General features: G+C 38.1%; 1 protein-coding gene across 5 annotated transcripts in view; it reads right to left on the bottom strand.

Moving 5' to 3' along the window:
* LOC121385309 (cAMP-regulated phosphoprotein 21-like) overlaps positions 1 to 27,722 on the bottom strand; it is a 68,213-nt gene that overhangs the window by 38,921 nt on the left and 1,570 nt on the right. For all 5 annotated transcript variants that reach the window (XM_041515937.1, XM_041515936.1, XM_041515938.1 and 2 more), the window contains exons 2-6: positions 5,495 to 5,636; positions 3,850 to 3,956; positions 2,971 to 3,093; positions 2,472 to 2,547; positions 256 to 400 (exon numbers count right to left, since the gene is read on the bottom strand). In XM_041515937.1, the coding sequence (XP_041371871.1) occupies positions 256 to 400; positions 2,472 to 2,547; positions 2,971 to 3,093; positions 3,850 to 3,956; positions 5,495 to 5,627 (584 nt within the window). In that variant the 5' untranslated portion in view covers positions 5,628 to 5,636. The remainder of the gene's footprint in view (positions 1 to 255; positions 401 to 2,471; positions 2,548 to 2,970; positions 3,094 to 3,849; positions 3,957 to 5,494; positions 5,637 to 27,722) is intronic.

Here is a 27,722-nt window from a genome sequence, read left to right as displayed (position 1 = left end):
TTTTTTTCTTGCAATCAGACTTAAAAAAAAAAAAAAAAAAAAAAAAAAAAAAAAAAAAAAAAAAATTGCAATCTTCCATGGGTTGGTTGGTAGTATATTCCTCCGCTGTCATCTTCGAAGCACCACATCAATTCATATTTATCATACATGTATACATAAATAAAAAAATCAATTAAAAAAAAAATCCTAACTTAGGGAAATTAAAAAACTATACAGTATACAGTTCGAGATCGAGCCCCATGAGGAGTAACTCACTTTGGTTCTCGGATGAATTTCTTGAGATCTTTAGCCAGCTGTAGTAACATCTTCCTGTCCTTGACGGACTTGTTCAGAGTTTTCTTGATGAACTCCTCCAGGTCGATGCCAGTCGAGTCTTTGTACTGGTTGTCCAAGCTAGATTCTGAAGAGAAAACCATTTCACTTACTGTACTGTTTGGGAATCGGTGGGAATTTAATCTTTGATCATTGATTGTAATTGGTTTGCACCAATGGATCAACTTTAAATTATACGATCGGTTAGAATCACACGTATGCAGGGCTTCAAGCATTTAAGATTTTTCTTCTTTTTTTTTTACTAGCTGTCAGGCTTGGCCATTGAAAGTATTTACTTGCCCATCGTTGAAAAACACTTGACAAGGGTGACAAGCTGCTGTATTCTAAAAGTTCTGACTTATGTAAGGAGAATTTGAATTATTAGGATCATGACCTATTTCGTCGAATTTACCAAGATAGTCGACCCAATAAACAATTAATTTTACCTTTAATACCTATTCAATATTTGTTTTCTTAGGTACACATTAAAACAAATCAAATCCGAACATATTTACATCAAATCTATCATTTAAACTGTAGGAACAATTGCAGTTAAAATGTCCCTTGACAATCAAATATGGATTTTTATACTGGACCATCACATCGGCAGGCCACAGTGTGAGAACTGTGATATGAATGAATCACAAAATATTGATGTATATGTCAAGGGTTTTAATAGTAAAAATTAGGGTGGGAATTGGTGAACTGTAAAAAAAGAGGAAATCTAGAGGGGTCCCGGAAATTCTTGAAATCCTAAGTTAAAATCTGCGCCATCTGACACATTTTGGAGGAAAGGACGATTAAAATGCGAGGAAACGCAATGTTCCATGAGAGGAAAACCACGGATCCGAGGAGAATTCCCACCCTGAAAAATAATAGCTATAGCAAACATGAGAAATTCATTGCAACCTACCAGGGCCTATATTTTCTACACCATCTTAGTGCTACGATATCGTAAAACTGCCATAGGATATGGCAAGTGTCATTGTCATGCCATGGCTCACAATGCTTTACCATACCGTAGTGCTATGATAGCTTCGAAAATCTGTAGCCTGGTTAGTATTTTGTGATAACCTGTACAGAGGTTACCTATTTTGATGTCTGGGCAAAACATTCTCAAGTAATAAGAAGTCTTCACAGACGTGCTACAATTGTCTGGAATATTTCCTTCAAATATTCTGACATAAGTACAGTACTAAAAACAGAAATGTTTGGATTTTAATTGTTACTGATTGAGGGGAAGTAACTCTTCCCATGCTATTCAGTAGAACCAGGGATATTCATTAACATGCAGTGTTTCTGCCAGAAAGAATTTTTGGGGGATGGCACTTTGGAATTGAATGCAGCCATAGTCAACAATGGGTATGGGGGGCCTTTCTCAGAAAGAAAATGGGCCGAGTTTAGGGTTAGGGTTTAGAAAATCATACATAATGATAATTGTAATTAATTTTGTGAACAGGTTAACTTAAAAAAAAAAAAATTGAAAAATATTTTGAGTATGGCTCCATACCTGTTTTACCCTCTGGCAGAAAACCCCGACATGGTCTCTACTTGGGGTGGGGGGAGAGGGGGGAGAAGGTAATCCCCATCAATATTCAAGAATTGAATAGTATCAGGTATTGTTATTAAAGTGGACTACTGAGAAGAAAAAACAAATTCATACAATCCATGGGAACAGAACTCTTCACATACCATCCAATTATACCTGGGCTCGAGCTTATAAAACTTTAAAGTCTTACATTCAAATCTCTAGTCATCATTCACATGTAATTTGTATGGCGCTGCCATGGCATTTAAGTGGAGTCTGGAGTCTATATTAAAAGATTTATAAGTACCAGGCATAATATTCACAAAGTGGACTATCACCAGTCTAAATTGAAAAAGTGTGTCTGGGAAATGTATGAAGTGTTATAATTGATCATGGGTTCTTATTCACTGACTGACCAACTCACTCAATCACTCACAGGACAGCACTTACCTCAAGATATGCTTGATGAAGTACCAGATTTATAAGCACCAGACATAATATAATATTCACCAAGTGGACTACCACCAGTCTAAATTGACAAAGTGTGTTTGGGAATTGTCTGAAGTCTTATCATTGATCTTAGAGTTATTCATTGACTGACCAGCTCACTCACTCACAAGACAGCACTTACCTCGAGATATGCTTGATGAGGTACCAGCCTCGGATCCTTGAGAGCCCGACTTCTCTAGCTTCGGACATACAGTTAACTGAAAACACAAAAACACTCATCAGAAAAAAAAACACAAAGGAAGAAATATTTAATTTAATGACGCACTCAACACATTTTATATATGGCGTCAGACATATGGTTAAAGACCACACATATAGAGAGAGGAAACCTGTTGTCACCACTTCATGGGCTCCTTTTTTCGATTAGCAGCAAGAGATCTTTTATAAGCACCATCCCACAGAGAGGGTAGTACATACCACAGCCTTTGTTACGCCATTTGTGGTGCACTGGCAGGAACGAGAAATAGCCCAATGGGCCCACTGACGGGGATCGATCCCACACCGACCGTGCATCGAGTGAGCGCTGTACCACTGGGTTACGACCCGTCCCCTCCACGGGAATAACAACATAACATGATGTACCATGCACATCCTTCGTACCTACAGATTTATACACTTACAAAATTAGTATTTTCTCCACAAATGGTGCGGTCTCTAGTTTCGTCAATGCCTGCATTGTCTTCTGGGGGTGGGGAGCAGTCGTCACACAAAGCCTCACCCCGCACAAGAGATCGGGTTCTCACCTGAAACGAACACAAATGGTTATTTCAACACTTGATCAAGAGGGAGAGACAGAATGAACAAGCATTCTAAAAGTACTGCTAAAAGCAATACAAATTTTCCTGTCTCCTCAATTCAAGGGTTATAACTCTGTGAAAAATGGGTAAATCATCATGAAAGTTAAACCTGATCTGTAACAGGACTTGATAAAGCTGTACACAAAATTCCATCTCAATATCTTTGAGCACTGCAAAAAGACAAAATCCGGAAAACTAATTTTCTTATCTCCTAAGTTCAAGGCCCATAAATCTGTGAAAAACTGGTAAATTTCCATGAAAGTCAAACTTGATCTGTAACAGTACATGACAAAGGCATGTACACAAGATTTCAGTTCAATATCTCAAGGCATTGATAACATCCAGAAAAAAATATGTGGGACTGACGGACCGACAGACAGAAGGATGGAGAAGAAACCCTACAGTCCTTCCTGGTTGGACTATAACCTCCTTACATGATGGACAATTAGAAGACACAGTAAAACTTAAAGGTGCTACCTTAGTTTCATACTGTCGACGTCCTGCAAAAATTATGAAAATGCATTTTGTGGTATTAAAAATACCAGGATGACCAGAAACACTTTGTAAGTATGGAAATGGACAATCTAAACAATACAATTATGCATGTTATGCTTAATTTCAGTTTTAAAAAAATGAAAAAAAAGGCTCCAATATTTACAAATATGTTGTAGTGTTTAAAAACTATCTTTAGCTCCAACTTACGGGAAAGTGGTTAGCTTGTACTGGCTGCCCTAACGAGGCAGGAGAGTTCCTCGATTGTTCGTTCAAAACTGGAGTGTCATCGTTTGATTGTGTCGGTGGTTCTGCACCTGCAATTAAAATAAAAAGAAGTTAAAGACTGTATTGTCTAACAACACCACTAGAGCACACTGATTTATTAATCTTCAATTATTGGAGGTCAAACATTTGGTAATTTTGACATATACTCTTTGAGAGCAAACCTGGTTTTTTGTTTTCATTAGGGATTTGTTTTATACGCGCCATCATACAGCCAGGATAGTAGAAACCACAGCCTTTGATATACCAGTTGTGGTGCACTGGCTGGAATGAGAAATAACCCAATGGGCTCACCAATGGGGATCGATCCTAGACCTACCATGTATCAAGCGAAAGCTTTACCACTGGGCTACGTCTACGTGTGGAACTATCTATCTACTCACTTGCTGTGATGGTGTGGAACTGTTGTTCTACTCACTTGCTGTGATGGTGTGGAACTTGTTCTACTCACTTGCTGTGGTGGTGTGCAACTATTAATATATTCACTTGCTGTGATGGCATGGAACTGTCAATCTGCTTACTTGCTGTGATTGCATGGAACTGTTAATCTGCTCACTTGCTGTAATGGCATGGAACTGTCAATCTGCTCATTTGCTGTGATGGCGTGGAACTGTCAATCTGCTTACTTGCTGTGATGGTGTGGAACTGTTGTTCTACTCACTTGCTGTGGTGGTGTGCAACTATTAATCTATTCACTTGCTGTGATGATGTGGAACTGTAGTTCTACTCACTTGCTGTAATGGTGTGGAACTGTTGTTCTACTCACTTGCCATGATGGTGTGGAAATGTTAATTTACTCACCTGTTATGATGGTGTGGAACTGTTAATCTACTCATTTGCTGTGATGGTGTGGAACTGTTATTCTACTCACTTGCTGTGGTAGTGTGGAACTATTAATCTACTCACTTCCCATGATGATGTGGAACTGTTAATCTACTCACACGTCATGATGGTGTGGAACTGTTATTCTACTCACTTGCTGTGATAATGTGGAACTATTAATCTACTCACATGCTGTGATGGTGTGGAACCATTATCTACTCACCTGCTGTGATGGTGTGGAACTGTCTACTCACTTGCTATGGTGTGGAACTATTAATCTACTCACTTGGTGGTGGTGTGGAACCATTATCTATTTACTTGCTGTGATGGTGTGGAACCATTATCTACTCACTTGCTGTGATGGTGTGGAACCATTATCTACTCACTTGCTGTGATGGTGTGGAACTGTCTACTCACTTGCTATGGTGTGGAACTATTAATCTACTCACTTGGTGATGGTGTGGAACCATTATCTACTCACTTGCTGTGATGGTGTGGAACCATTATCTACTCACTTGCTGTGATGGTGTGGAACCATTATCTACTCACTTGCTGTGATGGTGTGGAACCATTATTTACTCACTTGCTGTGATGGTGTGGAACTGTCTACTCACTTGCTGTAATGGTGTGGAACTGTCTACTCACTTGCTATGATGGTGTGGAACTATTAATCTACTCACTTGCTGTGATAGTGTGGAACCATTATCTACTTACTTGCTGTGATGGTGTGGAACCATTATCTACTCACTTGCTGTGATGGTGTGGTCCGAGGTGTCCGAACTGGGACTGCCGTTAATGTCTGCCTCCTCTTCTATTTCCTCTATTTCCGGTTGTTTCTTCAGCTTCCCTGCCCGCCTGTCCAGCTCCGTGGCCATGGTCATCTAGCAGACCTGCAGCAGAACAGGGACACGTCAGTCACATCACTTTAAACAATATCTAGTCTGTCGTTGAACAGGGACACGTCCATCACTTCGGTTTAAACAATATCTAGTGTGTCGTTGAACATAGACACGTCCGTCACACTGGTTTAAACAATATCTAGTCTGTCATTGAACAGGGACACATCGTCAGTCACATCGGTTTAAACAATATCTAGTCTGTCGTTTTTCTTGGCATTGCGTAAGCAGAGATAGAAATAAGCAGAATGTCCACCGGACAAATACATCTAGAAATTTACTTGTCCTCCAGTATTTTTACTTGTCCAAATAAATGGTTTATTTTATTCAAGTATCAGGATGATGTTTGTGATTGATAAAACTGCACTGAATTTTTTTACTTGTCCAATGGATAACCACCGAGACACATTTGGCTTGTCCGAATAGATTTTCACTTGTCGGGACAAATGAACAAGTGCTTATTTCAAACACTGCTAAGGCCCAAAACATACTGAAGCTGGGTGTGGGTCTGGCAAGAGTGGCAAAGAAGGAAGGAAATGTTTTATTTAACGATGCACTCAACACATTTCATTTACGGTTATATGGCGTCGGACATATGGTTAAGGACCACACAGATATTAAGGGAGCAAACCCGCTGTCGCCACTTCATAAGCTACTCTTTTCAATTAGCAGCAAGGGATCTTTTATATGCACCATCCCAGACAGGATAGCACATACCACGGCCTTTGATGTACCAGTCGTGGTGCACTGGCTGGAGTGAGAAGTGTGGCAAAGATGCCACGTCTGGTGTATTTTGACGTCAGTCTTTAACTGTGACGAGTCATCAATATAACTGATTCCATTCATATCTTTAGATAAATTTACTTCTATAAACACTCACAATAAGTATGAGAAATCCACATTGATTAATATATATTGATCAATATATTTACGTTTCCTGTTGTTTAGTAAGAAAAATGAATGAGTAAGGTTCAAACATTGAGCAGCTGCCAGACCGGCACTGCGAAAATATAACGCATGTTCTATGTATTCTATTGCCAGATCTAAGTCCGCACCAGCACAGATCCAATGTGTTCTGTCACATTCGATTCAGTGCGATTCATTTTCGACTGGTACCATACTCGCCAGACTCAGATCCAGTGTGGTTTGGGCCTTAGCCTATATTAGAAACTTTTCTCACAAATTTAGAAAAGATACTTGTTTTGTTTAACGACACATTGATTAAGTAATCATCGGCTATTGGATGTCAAACATTTGGTAATTGTGACATATAGTCATTAGAGGAAACAAAAAAAAATAATTCTGATGCAGCAAGGGATCTTTTATATGCACTTTCCAACAGAGAGGAAAGCACATACCACAGCCTTTGATCAGTTGTGAACCGGCCTCGGTGGCGTCGTGGCAGGCCATTGGTCTACAGGCTGGTAGGTACTGGGTTCAGATTCCAGTCGAGGCATGGGATTTTTAATCCAGATACCGACTCCAAACCTTGAGTGAGTGCTCCGCAAGGCTCAATGGGTAGGTGTAAACCACTTGTACCGACCAGTGATCCATAACTGCTTCAACAAAGGCCATGGTTTGTGCTATCCTGCCTGTGGGAAGCGCAAATAAAAGATCCCTTGCTGCTAATCGGAAGAGTAGACCATGTAGTGGCAACAGCAGGTTTCCTGTCAAAATCTGTGTGGTCCTTAACCATATGTCTGACGCCATATAACCGTAAATAAAATGTGTTGAGTGCGTCGTTAAATAAAACATTTCTTTCTTTGATCAGTTGTGGTGCACTGATTGGAATGAGAAAAAACCCAATCAGTTTAATGGATCCACCGAGGTGGTTCAATCCTGCAATGCAAGCACCTATGGCGAGGACTCAATCAACTGGGCTAAACCCCGCCCCTTAGAACAGATACATTCATATAAAAAAGATGACAGACAACCGTAGCATACACAACGATAGACGAACATTTGTAATAACAACACGATGTAAAAAACTGAACACAAAGTCATCAGTTGTGATACAAAAATTAACTGCAGATTAAAAAGAAACAGGAAACAAAGTAGAGTGGAGGGAGAGACATGAAAAAGGAGAGAAAGAAAACAGATTTATTTTGTCAAAAACAAAACAATAGTAAAATATACTGCTTATGTCTTGAAAATCAATCAGAAGGAATAGTGTTCTCTTAATATTATACAGGAGAGAAAGCGCTCTCAATGTAACACAGGTAAAACAAGCATTCTAAGAATAAAAACTGCTAAAGCAATAGATATCCCTTACAGGGCCCCACAAATCAACCAATTTCAACTGAATATCTTAAGGCATTGTGGAAAAAAAAGAAAGAAAAATTAGATGCGTGACAGATGGTCATACAGACAGATGTAGACTAAACCTGTAGTCCTACCTGTCAACTATTAGAACACTACAACCCCTACTAGTGCTGCAATGATAATCTTAAGGCATTGTGGAAAAAAAAGAAAGAAAAATTAGATGCGTGACAGATGGTCATACAAACAGATGTAGACTAAACCTGTAGTCCTACCTGTCAACTATTAGAACACTACAACCCCTACTAGTGCTGCAACGATAAAACGGTGTAACAGCCCAAAATATAACCCCCGCCAAACTATTCCCGGGGTATATTCTGGGCTAGTCCAGTTTATCCCCTGGGGTATAAAACAGGCTAGCCCACTTTAACCCCGGGTATAGTTTGGCCACGGGTATATTTTGGGCCGTTACACCAGTAGACCGCAATAATTGGTCAGCTCGATACGAACCGCGGTAGTTTTGTGTATCGCAATTTTTACACGCCATTTTTTCCTTGTATCTTATTTGACTTGAAATAGGCAAACAAACAAACAGAAACCCCATCATTTCATTAATTGGTGATGACAGGAAATGTAACGATCACATCAAGCGTAGTCGACTTACTTGTTGGCATACAAAGTGATAGGTCGGTTCTACCTTCTAAACAAAATGTGTTAAAAGGTCAAAAAAATAACTAGTTGATGATAATTACAAATAATGTTTTGTTACTTACACATTATTATTCATTGTTCATTTACGACTACGGCTATCATCTTCAAAGAAATAAACCAACAAGTGTGAATCACACGTTGCTGTTTTTCCCTGAATTGACTTTGTCCAATCGTTCAAAACACCTCAGCAAATAACCTCTGAAGACTTCGTCTGATCGTTCAAAATACCTCGGCCAATAACCTCTGAAGACTTCGTCTGATCGTTCAAAACACCGTGGCGAATAACCTCTGAAGACTTCGTCTGATCGTTCAAAACACCTCGGCAAATAACCTCTGAAGACTTCGTCCGATCGTTCAAAATACCTCGGCCAATAACCTCTGAAGACTTCGTCTGATCGTTCAAAACACCTCGGCAAATAACCTCTGAAGACTTCGTCCGATCGTTCAAAATACCTCGGCCAATAACCTCTGAAGACTTAGTTCGATCGTTCAAAACACCTCAGCCAATAACCTCTGAAGACTTTGTCCGATCGTTCAAAACACCTCGGCGAATAACCTCTGAAGACTTCGTCTGATCGTTCAAAATACCTCCGCCAATAACCTTTTGGTTTGGTCAATACATACATTTTCGTGTCAAGCGAGCAGCAACGGAAAAGCCTGATAGTAAGGATTTCCGAATGTGACAATTTATAAATAGTTTGACACCGTCACACCGGTGTTCTAGTAGACTAGTATTGTGTTAAAAAATAAAAATGACCAAGAAGAACATTATACTACTAATAAATATTGTGGTTTATACAATCATTTAGGTCTATGATAGAATCAATATTACAAATATTTTGATTTATATACTTAGTATTACTTATTTAACTCAAACTAGCTATGTTAAGTTTTATGCATGAAAAACGCATGCAACAATTATTTAGCAACTGACCATCAAAGAAACGCTGACGTGTTTGATGTTTATGATGATGTGTTTAGCCTGATAGCTGAAACTAATAAAGATCATTAAAAAGTTTATGCCTTCTGCTTTCATTAAAAACCCCAAAAAAACATAAATATTAAATTTAAATAATATCAAATATATTGCAATACGGTTTCTTATATCGCAATATGGTTTTGACCGTATCGTTGCACCCCATACCCCTAAATAATGAGGAAGAATAGCACACACCAGTGCCCTGTATATATACATAAAAAGCTAAGAATCAAATATGAATGACAAAAACGATTACAGGCTGTACGGGCCCAAACGGGAAGACGTAGCCTAGTAGTAAAGCACTCGCTTGATGCACGGTCAGTCTGGGATCGATCCCTGTCAGTGGGCCTTATTGGGCTATTTCTTGATCCATCCAGTGCACCATGATTGGTATATCAAAAGCAGTGGTATGTCCTATCCTGTCTGTTGGATGGTGCACATAAAAGGATCCCTTGCTGCTAATAGAAAAATTTTTAGCGGGTTTCCTCTCTATGACTATTTAGAAATTACCAAATGTTTCACATCCAATAGGCGATGATTAATAAATCAATGTGCTCTAGTGGTGTTGTTAAACAAAACAAATTTTAACATATCCCTAATGCTTTGATGCTGCACCAGGGGTTGTGGTAAAACTGTTCGGGTACTACTATGGTGTCTTTAAATGTTCAAGGGGCGGGACACAGCCCAATAGTAAAGCGCTCACTTGATGCACGGTCAGTTTGGGATCGATCCCTGTTGGTGGGCCCATTGGGCTATTTCTCTTTCCAGCCAGTGCACCACGACTGGTATATCAAAGACTGTGGTATGTGTTATCCTGTCTCTGGGATGGTGCATATAAAAGAACCCTTGCTACTAATGGAAAAATATGTAGCAGGTTTCCTCTCTAAGACTATAATTCAAAACTACCAAATGTTTGACATCCAACAGCTGATGATTAATAAATCAATGTACTCTAGTGGTGTCAAAACAAACTTTCTTTCTTTAAGTGTTCAGGTACATATAGACCTTCAAGAATTGAAAACTGGCGTACGCCATTTATGGGTTACATGAAGACAAATTTAGGTAAACCATTTCGTTTTTTTGCGCAGCCGGTCAAGACGATGAAAATCATGTATTAATGCAAAAACTAAAAATGGTTAACGCAAAACTAGACTTGCACGAGCGATGCATGAACAAAATGATTGTTCTCACATTTTTCAGATTCCGGGTCACAAGGTAAGATTAAGAGATGTAAGATTTCCAAATTTTTATATTACATCATTTCATAATTCAGTCGCAATCCTAAACAAATTCAGTCCCCAAATCTGCAGCTGCATTAGCATGCTTAATGTCATATTTCTGTATCTAGGCAAACTTTAAAGACAATTTTGTCACGGTCTTTCAGTATACTATCCTATGTTCAGTCTTGAAAAAACTCTATGGTAACAATAGATAAGAAGCAAAACGGTGTGGAATACATATAGAATACGAAATGAGCTTTCCTGTCATACCATTTTTATGAAATGAGTGAACAGTTTTGATATCTGACGACCGAAAGCAAGTCAGACCACCAACACTGCTCCTGAGTTTCATAAAAATTATATGACAACCAAGCTTGTTTAGTATTTTATTTATTACAAACCAACTACAAGCAAGCCGCAACGCAGAAGCAAGCAGATGTCGAATCCTACTAAACATTATTTTTCTACGAAATGGGTCAGCAAGCGATCTACGCCACGCCAATATTACACTAGTGTTATGACATGAGCAATATCTTACACTGGTGTGGAATACAATGATATTGATCACAATGTCAAATAGTTCACCTTGTAATTTACGCTTACCAAAAAATTATCTCGGAAGTGTATTGTTTTTAGTACATACATATACTATACATGTATTAATTTTGTTTACCTACTGTTATCCATCTTCAACTGTTATTTACAACTGACGAATAAGTGTTGGTATATGTGAAACACAACCAGTTGTCATAGAGACAACGGACACCAGCTGTCATGGTTTCTGCCCAAGGATATGGAGGGTAAAATTACGTACCCCAAAATCTCGGAAATAAATGGATATATTTTAATTTTGTTTCTAAAGATAGATGGTAGTAAGAAAACTGCTGTTTAAAATTTGTCAAAGCACATAAAATGCAGTGCCCAGTTTCAAAACATTTCACATTTTTAATCACTTTAGGTCTGGGTCTTTTTTGTTTTCAGTACATACATGTACCTTCGAATTATTTTCTGGCAGAAAAAACCTGAATGTGTCAATCACTTAACATACATATACATGCTAACTAGATCACATTCATGAAGAGGCTGTATTAGCTCAGTCGGTTGAGTGCTCGCTTGAGGTGCATGCGTGACAAGATTGAATCACCTCAGTGGATCCATTCAGCTGATTGGGTTTTTTACCATTCCAACCAGAAAAGAAAATGTTTTATTTAACGACGCACTCAACACATTTTATTTTCGGTTATATGGCGTCAAACATATGGTTAAGGACCACACAGATATCGAGGGAGGAAACCTGCTGTTGCCACTTCATGGACTACTCTTTTTGATTAGCAGCAAGGGAGCTTTTATATGCACCATCCCACAGACAGGATAGTACATAACACGGCCTTTGTTATACCAGTTGTGGTGTACTGGCTGGAACGAGAAATAGCCCAATAGGCCCACTGATGGGGATGTATCCTAAACTGACCGCGCATCAAGCGAGCGCTTTACCACTGGGCTACGTCTCGCCCCTACAAAAAAAATAGGTGCATGTTTTATAAAGATCACAGGGTATTGTAGGGTAGCTACATGGCCACCCCTAAAATGATAATGGACATTATCAGCCGTCCTGCTTTATTACTGTAATAATTCAGTGAAACCCTTGATTAAGTAGACTTTCTCATCTAAAATCACAAAACTGACCAATTACATAGTCCCAAAGAAAAGAAAATTATCACGTGAGTGGTCGTTTTTACTCCAACATATCCTACCAATAGGCCTAATAATATGCATTTTTTCTTTGGATTTTTTAAGAGAGAAAAATACTATAGCCCCATTTCGTTCTATTAATGCAAATTGAAATATATTTAGTTAAATAGTTTATTATATTATAAAGTCATTTATGTCGTTTTACAAGATTGATAAAAGCGAAGCGCCTTGTCGTATGGCGCTATACCCATTTTACCCTCTGGTATGAACCCTGCAGTACCAGAATCCGATTAAGTAATAATAAAAGTTTGTTTTGTTTAACGATGTCACTACGGCACATTAATTTATTAATCACTGGCTACTGGATATCAACCAACTGATAATTCTGTTATGTAGTCTTAGAAGAAGTTTGTTTTTGTTTAACGACACTACTAGAGCACATTGATTAATCTAACCAATCATCGGCTATTGGATGTCAAACATTTGTTAATTCTGACTCTAGTCAGAAGAGGAAACCCGCTACATCTTTCCTAATGCAGAAAGGGATCTTTTATATGCACTTTCCCACACACAGGATAGCACATACCACTGCCTTTGATATACCAGTCGTGGTGCACTGGCTAGAACAAGAAATAACCCAATGAGCCCACCGACGGGTTCGATACCAGACTGGCTGCATACCAAACGAGCACTTTACCACTGGGCTATATCACCCTCTATTATATAGTCTTAGAGGCAACATCAGGCATCAAAATAAGCATTGTGTCTGGTAACCCATTTACAGGTTACCACAAAATATAGCCTGCTAACCTACAGGTTACCACAACTATATAGACTGTATTCCGTTACTTCTATGTTTACATTAAATGTTCTTGCAAACTACTCGGCACACGCGGACGTTCTGACATTGTATCGGAAACGCGGAAGTCCGGAATGCATTGCCTGATTTATATTCTGAAACGAAACTACTGTTCGTTGAAATTTTTGTCGACCTCCCGGTAATCTGAACGACCGTTCAACTTATTTTGATGCCTGCAACCTGTTACATTGTTCATTAGTAGCAAGGAATATGCACTTTCCAACAGATAGGACATCACACACCACAGCTATTGAGCACTGTGATGGGAAAACCCGAATAAGAGTATGTGTCAACTGAAGTTCAATCCTACGACCAAAGCACCTCACTCAAGCGCTCTACCCACTGAGCCAGACCACACCCCAGTTGATAATAAAAACTTGTGTAAAGTTATAGTGGCAGTAGTAGTAGTAGTAGTAGTAGTAGTAGTAGTAGTAGTAGTAGTTATAGTATTAATAGTAACAGTAGTAGTAGTAATAGTAGTAGTTATAATAGCAGCAGTAGTATTAAGTTGTAGTAGTAGAAGTAGTAGTAATAGTTATAGTAGCAGTAGTAGAAGTAGCAGTAGTAGAAGTTGTAGTAGTAGAAGTAGTAATAGTTATAGTAGCAGTAGTAGAAGTAGCAGTAGTAGAAGTAGTAGTAGTAGTAGTAGTAGTAGTAGTAGTAGTAATAGTATTAATAGTAACAGTAGTAGTAGTAGTAGTAGAAGTAGCAGTAGTAGAAGTTGTAGTAGTAGAAGTAGTAGTAATAGTTATAGTAGCAGTAGTAGAAGTAGCAGTAGTAGAAGTTGTAGTAGTAGAAGTAGTAGTAATAGTTATAGTAGCAGTAGTAGAAGTAGCAGTAGTAGAAGTTGTAGTAGTAGAAGTAGTAATAGTTATAGTAGCAGTAGTAGAAGTAGCAGTAGTAGAAGTTGTAGTAGTAGAAGTAGTAATAGTTATAGTAGCAGTAGTAGAAGTAGCAGTAGTAGAAGTTGTAGTAGTAGAAGTTGTAGTAGTAGTAGTAGTAATAGTTATAGTAGCAGTAGTAGAAGTAGTAATAGTTATAGTAGCAGTAGTAGAAGTAGCAGTAGTAGAAGTTGTAGTAGTAGAAGTAGTAATAGTTATAGTAGCAGTAGTAGAAGTAGCAGTAGTAGAAGTTGTAGTAGTAGAAGTAGTAGTAGTAGTAGTAGTAGTTATAGTAGTAGAAGTAGTAGTAGTAGTAGCAGTAGTAGAAGTAGTAGTAGTAGAAGTAGCAGTAGTAGAAGTAGTAGTAATAGTTATAGTAGCAGTAGTAGAAGTAGCAGTAGTAGAAGTACTTAGTTATAGTGGAAGTATTAATAATAGTAGTAGTTGTACTAGTAGTAGTAGTATAGTGTTAGTGTTGATAATTAGTGGTGGTAGTAGTAGTAGTAGTAGAATAGTAGTGGTAGTACTGGCAGTAGTAGTAGTAGCAATAGCAGTAGTAGTAGTATAGTAGTATAGCAGTATAGCAGTAGTATTAAGTTGTAGTAGTAGAAGTAGTAGTAATAGTTATAGTAGCAGTAGTAGAAGTAGTAGTAATAGTTATAGTAGCAGTAGTAGAAGTAGTAGTAATAGTTATAGTAGCAGTAGTAGAAGTAGTAATAGTTATAGTAGCAGTAATAGTAGTACTTAGTTATAGTGGAAGTATTAATAATAGTAGTAGTTGTACTAGTAGTAGTAGTATAGTGTTAGTGTTGATAATTAGTGGTGGTAGTAGTAGTAGTAGTAGAATAGTAGTGGTAGTACTGGCAGTAGTAGTAGTAGCAATAGCAGTAGTAGTAGTATAGTAGTATAGCAGTATAGCAGTAGTAGTAGTAGTAGTAGTATAGTAGTAGTAGTAGTAGCAGCAGCAATAGTAGTAGTAGTTGTAGTAGTGGTGGTGGTAGTGGTAGTAGTAATGATGTCACTGGTGTAGGAAAGGGGGGGGGGCAAGGGGGCATGTACCCCCCCACACTTTTCAGATATCCTGCTTGATATTTGCTTTATAATGGTGTAAAAATGTAAATATAAACGTGTGCCCCCCCCCCCCCCCCCCCCCCATTTTGGCACATTCCTACGCTCGTGTGTGTTAATAGTAGTAATAGTAGTGTTAATAGTAGTAATAGTAATGTTAATAATAGCGGTAGTAGTATAGTAGTGTGAGCTGCACCAAAGTCCAGAGAAATGAATGGAAAGGAACGTGTAACGACACCTCAGCACATTCTAAACTACAGCTACTTGGTGCCAACAACGCAGTGCTGGGAAGTGTACGATGTTTCGACTCTTAAAACAAACACAACAAGCAGGCCGATCGGTCACGACTGACGAGCGATCACGTTATGAGCCGTGCCACTGCTGCGACAACGAACAAAAACCCACGCAATCAATAACACTGCCACTCACTCACTCGGGTGAAATGGCTGGCCGACACAGTAGCCTAGATAGTGGTGAACGAGCTGCACGCATCGCACAGAAGAAAGATCTGAAAGACGAGTCAATACCAGCTTAGTGTTCTTTTTAATACGATCATCTTCTGGCCGAAAGCGCACCGTTAAGACAATTACCGGAATGAGCGTACGACTGACTAATTCAAAATCTCAAGCATCATTTCACAAGCACATATCATAAAGCCTTAATTAACATCATATGGCTTTATATTAGAGATACAGTATACGGATCAACAATAACGTTAAGTAGCCACTGGTGGCCAGGAAAACATTTTAATATTTAACATCGTGTCACGATTAGTTACGAACATGTCGACAATCTCCACACAACTGTAAAATGTTGACTACTATGTCTGTTTTGTTTAACAATACCACTAGCAATTAGTTTTGTTTAACGACACCACTAGAGCACATTGATTTATTAATCATCAGCTGTTGGATGTTGGACATTTGGTAATGTGTAACATATAATCTAAGAAAGGAAACCTGCTACCTTTTCCCATTAGTACTAGCAGCAAGGGATCTTTTATGTGCACCATCACAGACAGGATAACACAAATACCAGTCGTGGCACACTGGCTGGAGCAAGGAATAGCCCAATGGGCCAACTGATGGGGACAATGTCACTTGAGTACACTGATTAATTAATTATCAGCTACTGCATGTAAAACATAAATTTGGTAATTCTGACATGAGGAAACATGTTTCATAAGCAGCAAAGGGATCGTTTATATGCACATTCTAAAATAATTGTTTAACTGAAGATAACTACATGCATCACTAAATTAATAATAAAATATTAGCAATCTTAAAATTTAGCGAAACTCAAATAATTGACATAATATTCACGATCGTCATATCAGAAACTAAAAAAAAATGCTTAAGGTAGGATCAGCTGAAATAACAAAAAAAGAAAGAAAGGAAAACACTTCGTTCAGTATAACATGTCACGATTTAATATGCACGTCTTAAAGGTCATCACACAAATCTAAAATGTTAAATTATAGTCACTAATTTTATCCGTTTTCAATGGATCACTGATTTTAATCACCATTCTGAAAAGAAAATGTTGCTTGTTCCGGGCATTATTTAAAAAACCCATCTAGAAAACCATATGTGGGACAGACAGGACGGAAACCCACAAATATTTTCACAAATGATATATTGGTAACATCTTTAACTGATAAGATATTCTTTTGTTTAAATGTTATAAATATGTATTTAAAACAAAAACACAACTTGTTCTTTTACACAATAAAATAGCATACTGGAAAAAAAAAAAAAAAATCCTATTATTTGTTGTGTGCTCCAAACACATTTTATTCAGTCTGTTTTCTCTATCATATTTTTATAAAATCCTCTCATTCACTTGCAACTGTTACCAATATGTAATTTGTCTGCATGATTAATAAATATGACAGTTCTATAAGTAAATATCCGGTGAAATAACCACTGCAATTCAGCATTACATATGCCTCTCATGCTAGCTGCAGTACATCAATATTCAGCTAATTACATGAAATTATTGCAACAAATAAAAAAAATATTAAAATCTGCCTGAGATCGATCCTGGAGCCCACCACATGAGGAGACTATCACTGAGTTGAAACACACGTACAGGTAAGATGTACAGTGAAACACAATTTCTCAGTGTCAAGGTACATTATTCGACACCTATTCTTTGCTTTCATTTGTTATCTACTGTAGAAAAAATAACACCCTGCACATGTGTGTGTAAACTATGGCAGTTTATTGATGTTTGCAACAGGTGTATATGTCTATGCTGTTCGCTAGAGGTACATTCAAGCTGCTTTACAGAGAAACAGCTCATTGTTAAAACACCTTTTCATGCATGAATTGTGCGGCCCCACCCAGCTAAGGAGGAAGTACAGTAAAACGTGAAATAAACAGCCATCAAAGCAAAATATTTAACACACTAAGATCTGCTGTTCAGTTCATCTATTGAAATTCTGTTCATTATGCAGCAGCAATTTAGTACAAGTAATAAAAATGTCTGTTTTGCTATTGGGAATGCCGACACGTATAACTGTGAAAAATGGGTAAATCGCCATGAATGAAAGTTTAACGACACCCCAGCACAAATCACCATGAAAGACACAACTGATCTGTAACAATACATGATAAAGATATATATACAAACTTTCAGCTCAGTATCTTGAGGTATTGCGGAGAAAAAAGCCTACATGTGGGACAGACAGAAGGATGGAGACGAAACGTATAGTCCCCTCTGGAAAACTATATGTGGGACAGACGGACAAACAGATGGAGATGATACGTATAGTCCACTCTGGAAAACTATATATGGAACAGACAGACAGACAGACAGACAGATAACGTATAGTCCCCTCTGGAAAACTATATGTGGGACAGACAAACAGACAGATGGAGACGAAACTTACAGTCCCAATCAAAAAACTACATGTGGAAGAGAGACAGACAGACAGACTAATGGAGACGAAATGTATAGTCCCCTCCTGAAAACTATATGTGGAAGAGACAGACAGACAGAGACGAAACGTATAGGCCCCTCTAGAAAACTATATGTGGAACACACAGACAGACGGATGGAGATGAAACCTATAGTCCCTACCAGAAAACTATATGTGGAACAGATCCATGGACAGACAGAAGGATGGAGACGAAACGTATAGTCCCCTCCAGAAAACTATATGTGGAACAGACAGACGGACAGAGACAAAACCTAGTATTCCCTCCAGAAAACTATATGTGGGACAGACAGACAGACGGATGGAGACGAAACCTATAGTCCCCTCTAGAAAACGATATATGGAACAGATGGAGATGAAACCTACAGTCCCAATAGTACTAATGTAAAACATTTTATTTGCTTAAAGCCTTTATAAATGGTTACTATCTCACGACAGTCCTGTTAACAATAGCCGTGCCAGTATTTTTTCCCCCATCCATTCTTCATCAGTAATAAAATCCACCAAACAAATCCCCCAGTGACATTTGTGCTCGCATACAGTGTTGTGTTCTTAAATATGGGTGTGGTTTCACATACACTGAACATACCAAAGAGACCAGTCGTCAAAAAGTACAACACCCTTCCTTGTTAAACAAACCATAAATTTTACTCTATTGAATCAATAGACACCCAGTATATTAAACAAACAACTGAGTTTACTTTTACAGTTTACTTTGTCCGTCTCAAGATATACTCGCGCTGCTCACAATTCTGCGATTTAACAATCATCTAATTCATGTTTAATGATGATTAATAATGCAAGCAATGTATCACAGTACACGATGTATATTAGTCACAACAACTTGAGGGCCAGTATCACATTTTACATATTAACTTTTTCCAAAAATTATAAAACATTACAAGAATAAAATAATCAGGGTCGGTGGTAGGTAATGAAAAGTAGGTTACAGACTGGAGTCTTTTAGTCACAGCTTGTTTGGTGGCTGGTAGAAAGCAGACAGCAAATGCATAACAAATCCAAGACTGTTAGACTTTTTAAAACTTTTATTTCTGACCAAGCAAGGCATCTGCCTGAAAATTATACGATGCACGTGAAACTCCTTTTTTATGTAAACACTTGTAATGATTGATTAGGGTCTGCGAGGGTATAAATTGCTTTACACTCTGGTTTCAAATAACCATACCACCAAAATGTAAACTGAGCATTTTAAAACTGTGGTCGATCCCTGATGGCATGTCTAAATCATGATAGCACATCCATGAGACAAGTAGCAAGATGCCTGCAAGTGAGCCATTCCGTCATCCATTAACTGCACAAGCATTTCCATACCACTAACACAACGAATGGGCTACCCCTCTCAGATGCAGTGTCAACGTGGCCCTAACTTCTCACGACTAGTATATTAGTAAATGCCTGTGGGACTTTATATTAAGGCATAAATGTTACATTGTCAGGGATTTTTCAGAGGGTAAAATTAATAAAATTACTTATCATACAATATCTTTGCAAATTAGATGTAAATTAGTCAAAAGAAAGAAATGCATTATTTAATGATGCACTCAACACATTTTATTTACAGTTATATGGCGTCAGACATATGGTTAAGGACCACACAGATTCTAAGAGGAAACCTGCTGTCGCCACTACATGGGCTACTCTTCCGATTAGCAGCAAGGGATCTTTTATTTGCGCTTCCCACAGGCAGGATAGCACAAACCATGGCCTTTGTTGAACCAGTTATGGATCACTGGTCGGTGCAAGTGGTTTACACCTACCCATTGAGCCTTGAGGAGCACTCACTCAGGTTTTGGAGTCGGTATCTGGATTAAAAATCCCATGCCTCGACTGGGATCCGAACCCAGTATCTACCAGCCTGTAGACCGATGGCCTGCCACGACGCCACCGAGGCTGGTATAAATTAGTCAAGGTCATGGCACTAGGTTTATTGACATTTAAGCAAACATACTTGTGTGACACTCCATAATTGACGTATGCATTTATAGTCATCGAATAAAAACATTTCAATGGCAATTTAACACTGAAAGCTGTCCAGCGTTCAGAAAACAGAAAAACGTTAAGCCCTAGTTTGTTTTGATGTAAGGACATCCAAAATGATGTCATTCGAGTTTGACGTCAGTTCCATTCAAAAATACACTGCGGCACATATTCTTACGTCATTTGAATATCTAGTAATGGCGGACTGGAATTAAAGTTGCCTGTACAGTTTACAAAAACACATTGTATTATGCTTGAGATTATATGATAAAGAGATTATTACCCTCATGTATTTCGGTATCATCAATATCATATATTAGGAATAAAAATAATGTATTATGCTTGCCAGAAGTCCGCATAATACAATTTTTATTCCTAATATATGATATTGACGATATCGAAAAACACTCTGTTAATAACCTCTCTATACCCAAAAATATTTTCAGGGTACAGATGAGTACACTTAATTTTTGGGTGTAAATTATTTTTTTTACTGTTGAAAAGTTGTTTAATTTCAGCATGAGCTCTGGTAAGCTTTGCAGCCTTCTGTTTTTTAATCATGAACAAGGTACCCGCTACTGATGACGAACCGAAACAACTGTGGGGTATGCAAGTGACCACTTTTTATTAAATTTTGGACCGGTTCAAGTCAAAATGCATATCAGTTGATTGATGTAGACAAATAAACGTGCTGATACACCGCCAATAAAAAAAAATTGTTCCAATAATAGAAACGGACACATGCTTTGGACTGACAAGAATGACACAAATGGGACCTACAAACTTCGGTCTCGGAGATTGAGAAATGGTCCTAGACAGAGAAAAAAGAGCTTTTCTCCAACACTGCTCCAAATACACTGAGAAAAAGAAAGATGGGAATTTGAACCAAATTCCATTCACTATTACTGTATTAGTGTCATAATGTTGTTATGAAGGAAATGTTTTATTTAACGACGCACTCAACACATTTTATTTACGGTTATATGGCGTCGGACATATAGTTAAGGACCACACAGATATGGAGAGATGAAACCCGCTGTCACCACTTCATGGGCTACTCTTTTCGATTAGCAGCAAGGGATCTTTTATATGCACCATCCCATAGATAGGACAGCACATACCACAGCCGTTGATGTACCAGTCGTCATGCACTGGCTGGAGCGAGAAATAGCCTAATGGGCCCACCGACAGGGATCAATCTCAGACCGACCGTGCATCAAGCGAACACTTTACCACTGGGCTACATCCCACCCTAATGTTGTTATGAAGTACAAAGATGTAATGAGGGATTGAATTTCAGAAACACAGGATGAGGGTTTTGGTTGTAATTATTATTTTTTGTTAGTGCTACCATTACATATTTAACCACTAATTTCAAGTCTCATTTACCATAGACCCCATACCAGTATCCATTTAAACAAGGGGAAAGGCATAGCCCAGTGGTACAGCGCTCACTTGATGTGCTGAAAGTTTTATCAATCCCCGTCAGTGGGCCCATTGCCCTATTGCTCCAGCCAGTGCATGACTACCGTATATCTTTGCCTATAAGTCGATTTTTTTTCACTCAAAAATTATTTTATAACTTATAAGAGGGTAAAAAAAATATTACCGTTTTGAGGATTATTTTACAAGTTTTATTGTTGAAGTATGCCCTGTATTTATACTCAAATATGTTAATTTGACACATTTATTTTTATAACCTTTTTGGGGGGGGGGGGGGGGGGGGGGGCATTAGAACGGTTTTGGTTATGCAAAAAGATGTGCGATCTCACTCACATGCCAAGAGAACAGTCCACTTAGTTAAAATAACAGTCATCACTAATAGCAAAAATGTAAACAATACTAACTACCTGTTAACAGTTTATTTTGAAATTTGGCCACTGGCATTAATGGTTGTCGGTGATTAACATGAATATTACTGAGCTTTCCCTTAAAACAGCTTAGACTGATCTCTGCAGTTCACTAGAGCAATAGGGACATACATCATTTGGTACAAAAACCAGTGTACTTTCCAGAGTTATCCTCCTTACATGTATTAATATGGCGGCAAAACATGTGATTAAACTGATACTTTCAGTTTTAACACAGTGATCTGTTGTCAGTGTTTATAAATAAAGTTGTTGTCTGTGCACGAAACCATGCTGTACAGTGCCATACGGTAACAGTCAAACAGCTTTCACTATCTACTAAAGGAATATTTTGTTTTGATGCTATGTAGTTTGATTGCGATGTACAAAACGTGAAAATTGAAGTTTGTAAAATAATTTTCTTTTGTTCAAATATTGTACATTATTGTTCTCATGTGCTGAAAATAAGAAATACTTCAATATTTATAAGTTTTTTTTCATGGGTCGACTTTATAAACGGGTCAATAAAAAAATGTTTTCAGGGCTTGAAATTAGGAACTAGACTTATAGCCGAGATCAACTTACAGGCGAAGATATACGGTAGTACATCAAAGGCTGTGGTATGTGCTATCCGGTCTATGGGATGGTGCATAAAAAAAAAACCTTGCTACAAATCAAAAAGAGTATACCATGAAGTGGCGACAGTGGGTTTCCTCTCTCCATATCTGTGGGTCCTTAACCATATGTCTGATGCCATATAACCGTAAATAAAGTGTTGAGTGCGTCATTAAATAAAACATTTCCTTCCATTTAAACATGTTTTAGGGTTTTTTAAAATCATGAGAAATATACCGTGAAATATACACTTGTACATGATGATTGCGGAGTAACTGGACATGTAAAACAAATATATAGTAGCCCGGTGGACTACCAGGTTTAGAAATCTGGTAGCCCGAACATTTGGCTGCTAAAATACTACTAAGGTCGAGCCCTGTAATGCAATTATAATGGTAATTTCAAAAAAAAATTGGATGCATGCTTAGTATATGCATTACTATAAATATTACACATTTATTTATTTCTAAGACTTGTCTTTTATCATGACTCATAGGTCCTTAAAACAAAACAAATCAGAAAACTTTTAATACAGAATTGGAACACAATTCACCCTATGCATACATGTTTCAAATTTGACTTCGGGACTTTTAGTGTTGTTTTATAAAAAAATTGGGAAGTTTCAAGTTTCATTTCTCCAATATTGGGAATAAAAAATGACATTGCCTTTGCAGAATGGTGGGGAATGTTGTCAATTATCAGTCTGAGCAGGGAACATTTTGTTCAGTGTCATGTAGCAATTCACTACGCAAGTTTCAGAAATCACTACACAATTTTAAAACATTAAACAGTAGTTGCTGATCAATTTTCAACTGACTAGAAATATCGCTAATCAGGATTTTGGATGTTCCCAGCAGGGATTTATCGAGGCGTTCTGTGGGTCCGAACATAGGACCCTGGTGAAATACCCTGGATAAATCAAAGCCCTGACGAATACACACAGGAGACTAGATCTCTCTTGTGAGTGGTTGCCTGACGTATCTAACAAGCGAAAGCGAGTTCCATAGAGGAATACTAAACAAGTTGCTGCGTGAGACCATTATATTACGAGTGTGTTTTCAATTGTACATCACGATAAAATAAAATCTGGTAGCCCTCAGTAAAAATTGGTAGCCCCATAATTTTAATAAATTCATTAAATCATATTGCACAATCGCCACCTTTGGGTCAGACTAGGCGAGCAATTAACACTGTTTCAGTGATTTCGACAGCGAAGTGTGGACATGAAAGGTGGAATTTCAGACGCTAATCAAGTTAGCATCTTTTGATTGCGGAGTAACTGGATATGCATAAAACAAAACTAGTAGCCCGGTGGACTATCAGGTTGAGACATCTGGACCTGTGCTTATAAAACTTCTGGAGTCCAGACTCGATCTCTAATGACGTCACACACATACAATTTGTATGGTGTTGCCATGACGTTCACATCTCAGACTGTAATGAGTCTCGAGTCTAGACTACAAAGGTTTTAGTAGTATCAGGCCTGGTAGCCAAAACACTCCGGGCTACTGCTAAGGTAGAGCCCTGCCCTGGAACTTTTTTTTTATTTCTACAAGTTTGTCATTTGTCAAGCTTTGACAGTCACAAACTTAATATTAATAGTAATTTTCTATTGAAGCAGTGTGATGCAGTACTTTATAAAATATGCCCTGATGTGTTGCGAATGGCTCACTCAACCAACACATCTTTCAACACTAATGTTTGCCCTTCTAAAAAAATATATTCATTCAAATCCATATTTAGATTGCCTTTTAACTGAGGAATTGGGGGGGGGGGGGGGGGGGGGGGGGGGGGGGGGGGGGGGGGCTGGTTTCAGCTTCAGTTGGGAGCTGGCCTGCACCCCTGCCACATTCAACCCCTGCTTTTGATGCCTATAACAAGTGGAAATATTGGCGGATAAGAAATTTTTTGCTTATTACTATCACTGGGTACAATTACCTTATTTGATATATTTGATTCTGTTATATTTTAATTCCATAATGCCCTAAAATACATCTCTGAAGTTTGCACACACTATCCCAAACCCTTCCCTCACCCTGTATTTTAGTTAGCAGGCGATATTTCTCATTAAAGCATAACAGGTTGCTGATCAAACTGCTTAATGCCGGACAAATAGATCGTATTAAAGTTATAATATTAAATTTTTCTATTAGTAAATTTCAACTGGTGTGTTTTAATGTTTAGGAGAACCCATTTAATTCCTATGAGATGAAGGAAGGAAATTGTTTATTTAACGACGTACTCAACACATTTTATTTAAGGTTATAGGGCGTTGGACATATGGTTAAGGACCACACAGATATTGAGGGCGGAAAACCACTGTCGCCTCTTCATGGGCTACTCTTTTCGATCAGCAGCAAGGGATCTTTTATATGCACAATCCCATATACAGAATAGCACATACCACGGCCTTTGTTGAACCAGTTATGGATTACTGGTCGGTGCAAGTGGTTTACACCTACCCACTGAGCCTTGCGGAGCACTCACCCAGGGTTTGGAGTCGGTATCTGGATTAAAAATCCCATGCCTCGACTGGGATCCAAACCCAATACCTACCATTCAATTATGCTCGGGTGGGGGTATAATGAAACATTATGGGAGGGGGAGCGGCGTTTGTCCAAAGATTTATCCAGAATTGTTTTCGTCAACTCGTGCCTGATGGGACTGGGAAAATTAGAGCAAGAAATCCTACTTGGGATAGGATTTCAGGCCACTGAATGATGCAGTACACCACTGTTTAATTTATTAGAACACACATAATTAAATATACATTCAGGGCTGGCCATATCCTAAAATGTTCAATTGCCCACCGGGCAAGTAACTCTCAAACTTCACTTGCCCACAAAACAATTAACTTGTCCCAAAACGTAAACAAAATTTAAACTGTGCATGTCAAACAATTTCACATCATACAAAGCCCTGTATTACATAAAGGTGTTTATTTCTCCTAATTTGTAAAAAAAAAAAAAAAAAAAAATTGCTATCGGAATGAAGGAAAATTGGAAATGATTTTTTTAAAAACTTTAACCCTTTATTTAAGAACAATCATTTTTTGGTTTTTAAATATTAAAAGAAAAGTATACCTCTCTATTTTTCAGGATGAATTTTACACGTAGAATGCAGGACATTGCATTTCAGGACATTTAATTTTGCACATTTTCAGGGGGCAGTCTACCCTCAGTTATCCTTAGACATACCGGCGTTTGGCGCTGTCAACTTGAGTCTAACACACAGACTCAGTTGATGACTGTTTAGATCCTGTTACAAATTTTCCTGCACGTGTGCCTACTCAATTTAACTGGGAAACAAATGCGAAACTTTGCAGATGGACAACCTAAATTCGTAATAAGAAACGTTATTAGTTACGTTAGTGAAAAACCAACCGTGCATTGGGAATTCCCTGACATCGTTTTATATCACATGTGTGTTGCGTGAGCTCACATAGATAAAGCGAAAACTAACTTTACAAAGAGTCTAGTTATCCATTTTAGTAACGTGCTGGATCGTAATGTTTTAAACAGTTTTTTCTCAATCCTTCAATGTTTATGGCAATTTACTTCACGGACAAAGACCATGATTTGCGAATAAAGGCCTAATTTCGTAAATGACTTCAAAAAGTAAGGGCACTTATTCAAAGATGTGGGCCTACTTCCGGTCCTCAATATAATAATCATGGGAAACTAAAGTTTGGTTTCATGTTTTTACTGACACGCCATCGACATGGTACCGAAAACTATAGTTTCTGTGAAATCCAGGGGCCTGACACGCACACACACAGCGGATGGATGGAGATGGAGATGGAGATGGAAGAGAGAGAGAGAGAGAGAGAGAGAGAGAGAGAGAGAGAGAGAGAGAGAGAGAGAGAGAGAGAGAGAGAGAGAGAGAGAGAGAGAGAGAGAGAGAGAGAGAGAGAGTGAGTGGTGTTGGGGGTCAGTTATAACTTATCGTTTTATTACTTGCACAACCAATTGAGGTCTGTAAACGGCCTTGCGGTCTTGGCCAAGCTTTGAAATTGTGAACAATGCTTGCTGCAGACTATGGAATTACAAAAATCGCAAGTGTACAAAAGGGATAAAGAGGCAGTATGTGTTCGGAAATTTTGGTTGCACAGTAAACGACCAAATAATAAATTTAACTTGTCCATGCAAGAAAATGTTTACTTGTCTGGGGCAAGCAAACGAGTACTTTTGGCCAGCCCTGTACATACTGGGAATTTTTATCTTATAAGTTGGCAGTTTTCAGCGTCACTTTCTTTTGGGAAGGGGCCCTATGCTCAGGCCCGCAAAATTAGCTGGATAAATCCCCGTTTTCAGAAGTTTTATAATGCAGTCTTTGCCTTGAGCAACATCAAGGCATGTTGAAAATCACACAATACACCTCATTTGTAAAGTAAAATTCAGCCACTCATCACAATTTTTAAGTTAACAGGTTTTCATAGATAATATTTGAATTTTATTACCAATATCTACAAAATATCCAGTAATTAATATTAGTCAAGACTCAAAATTTATTTTGTGATTATGATAGAAAAAGTAGTAGGGTTTTACGAGCTTTACATATTTTTAGAGGGGTGGTCTTAGCCGTTACATGATATAAAGGGGAGGGGAAATTAAAAACATCAAATTTTGCATTAAACTGGTCGCAAACAGTTATATATATCCAATCTCAAGATCAGTATGGAACTTAACAGAATGACTTCAGTGTCAGAGGGTCTGCCTAAAGTTGTGTCCTTTTAGTACAGGGTTGCAGAAATCAAAATAGGAAGTAAACTTGCTGCTTCAATTTGTTTTAAAGAAGCAGGCCAAAAGAAATATGTCCTGCTGAGAAATGGATAGCTAATGTGTGAAAACTTAGGTCCCCTTAGCAGGGTTTCTGCCGAGGGTAAAACGGGTATGGTGCCATACGCAGATTTGTTTTGCAGATTAAAAAAAAGTTAACCTTTTGACAAAATTAATTACTCTTTATCATTAATGTACGATTTTCTTAACCCTAAACATATCCCATTTCCTT

Source organism: Gigantopelta aegis, chromosome 11 (genome assembly GCF_016097555.1).
Source record: "Gigantopelta aegis isolate Gae_Host chromosome 11, Gae_host_genome, whole genome shotgun sequence".
NCBI classification, from domain to species: Eukaryota; Metazoa; Mollusca; class Gastropoda; order Neomphalida; family Peltospiridae; genus Gigantopelta; species Gigantopelta aegis.
Note: the sequence above shows the minus strand (reverse complement) of the source record. Positions and strands in the feature narration are given on the sequence as shown.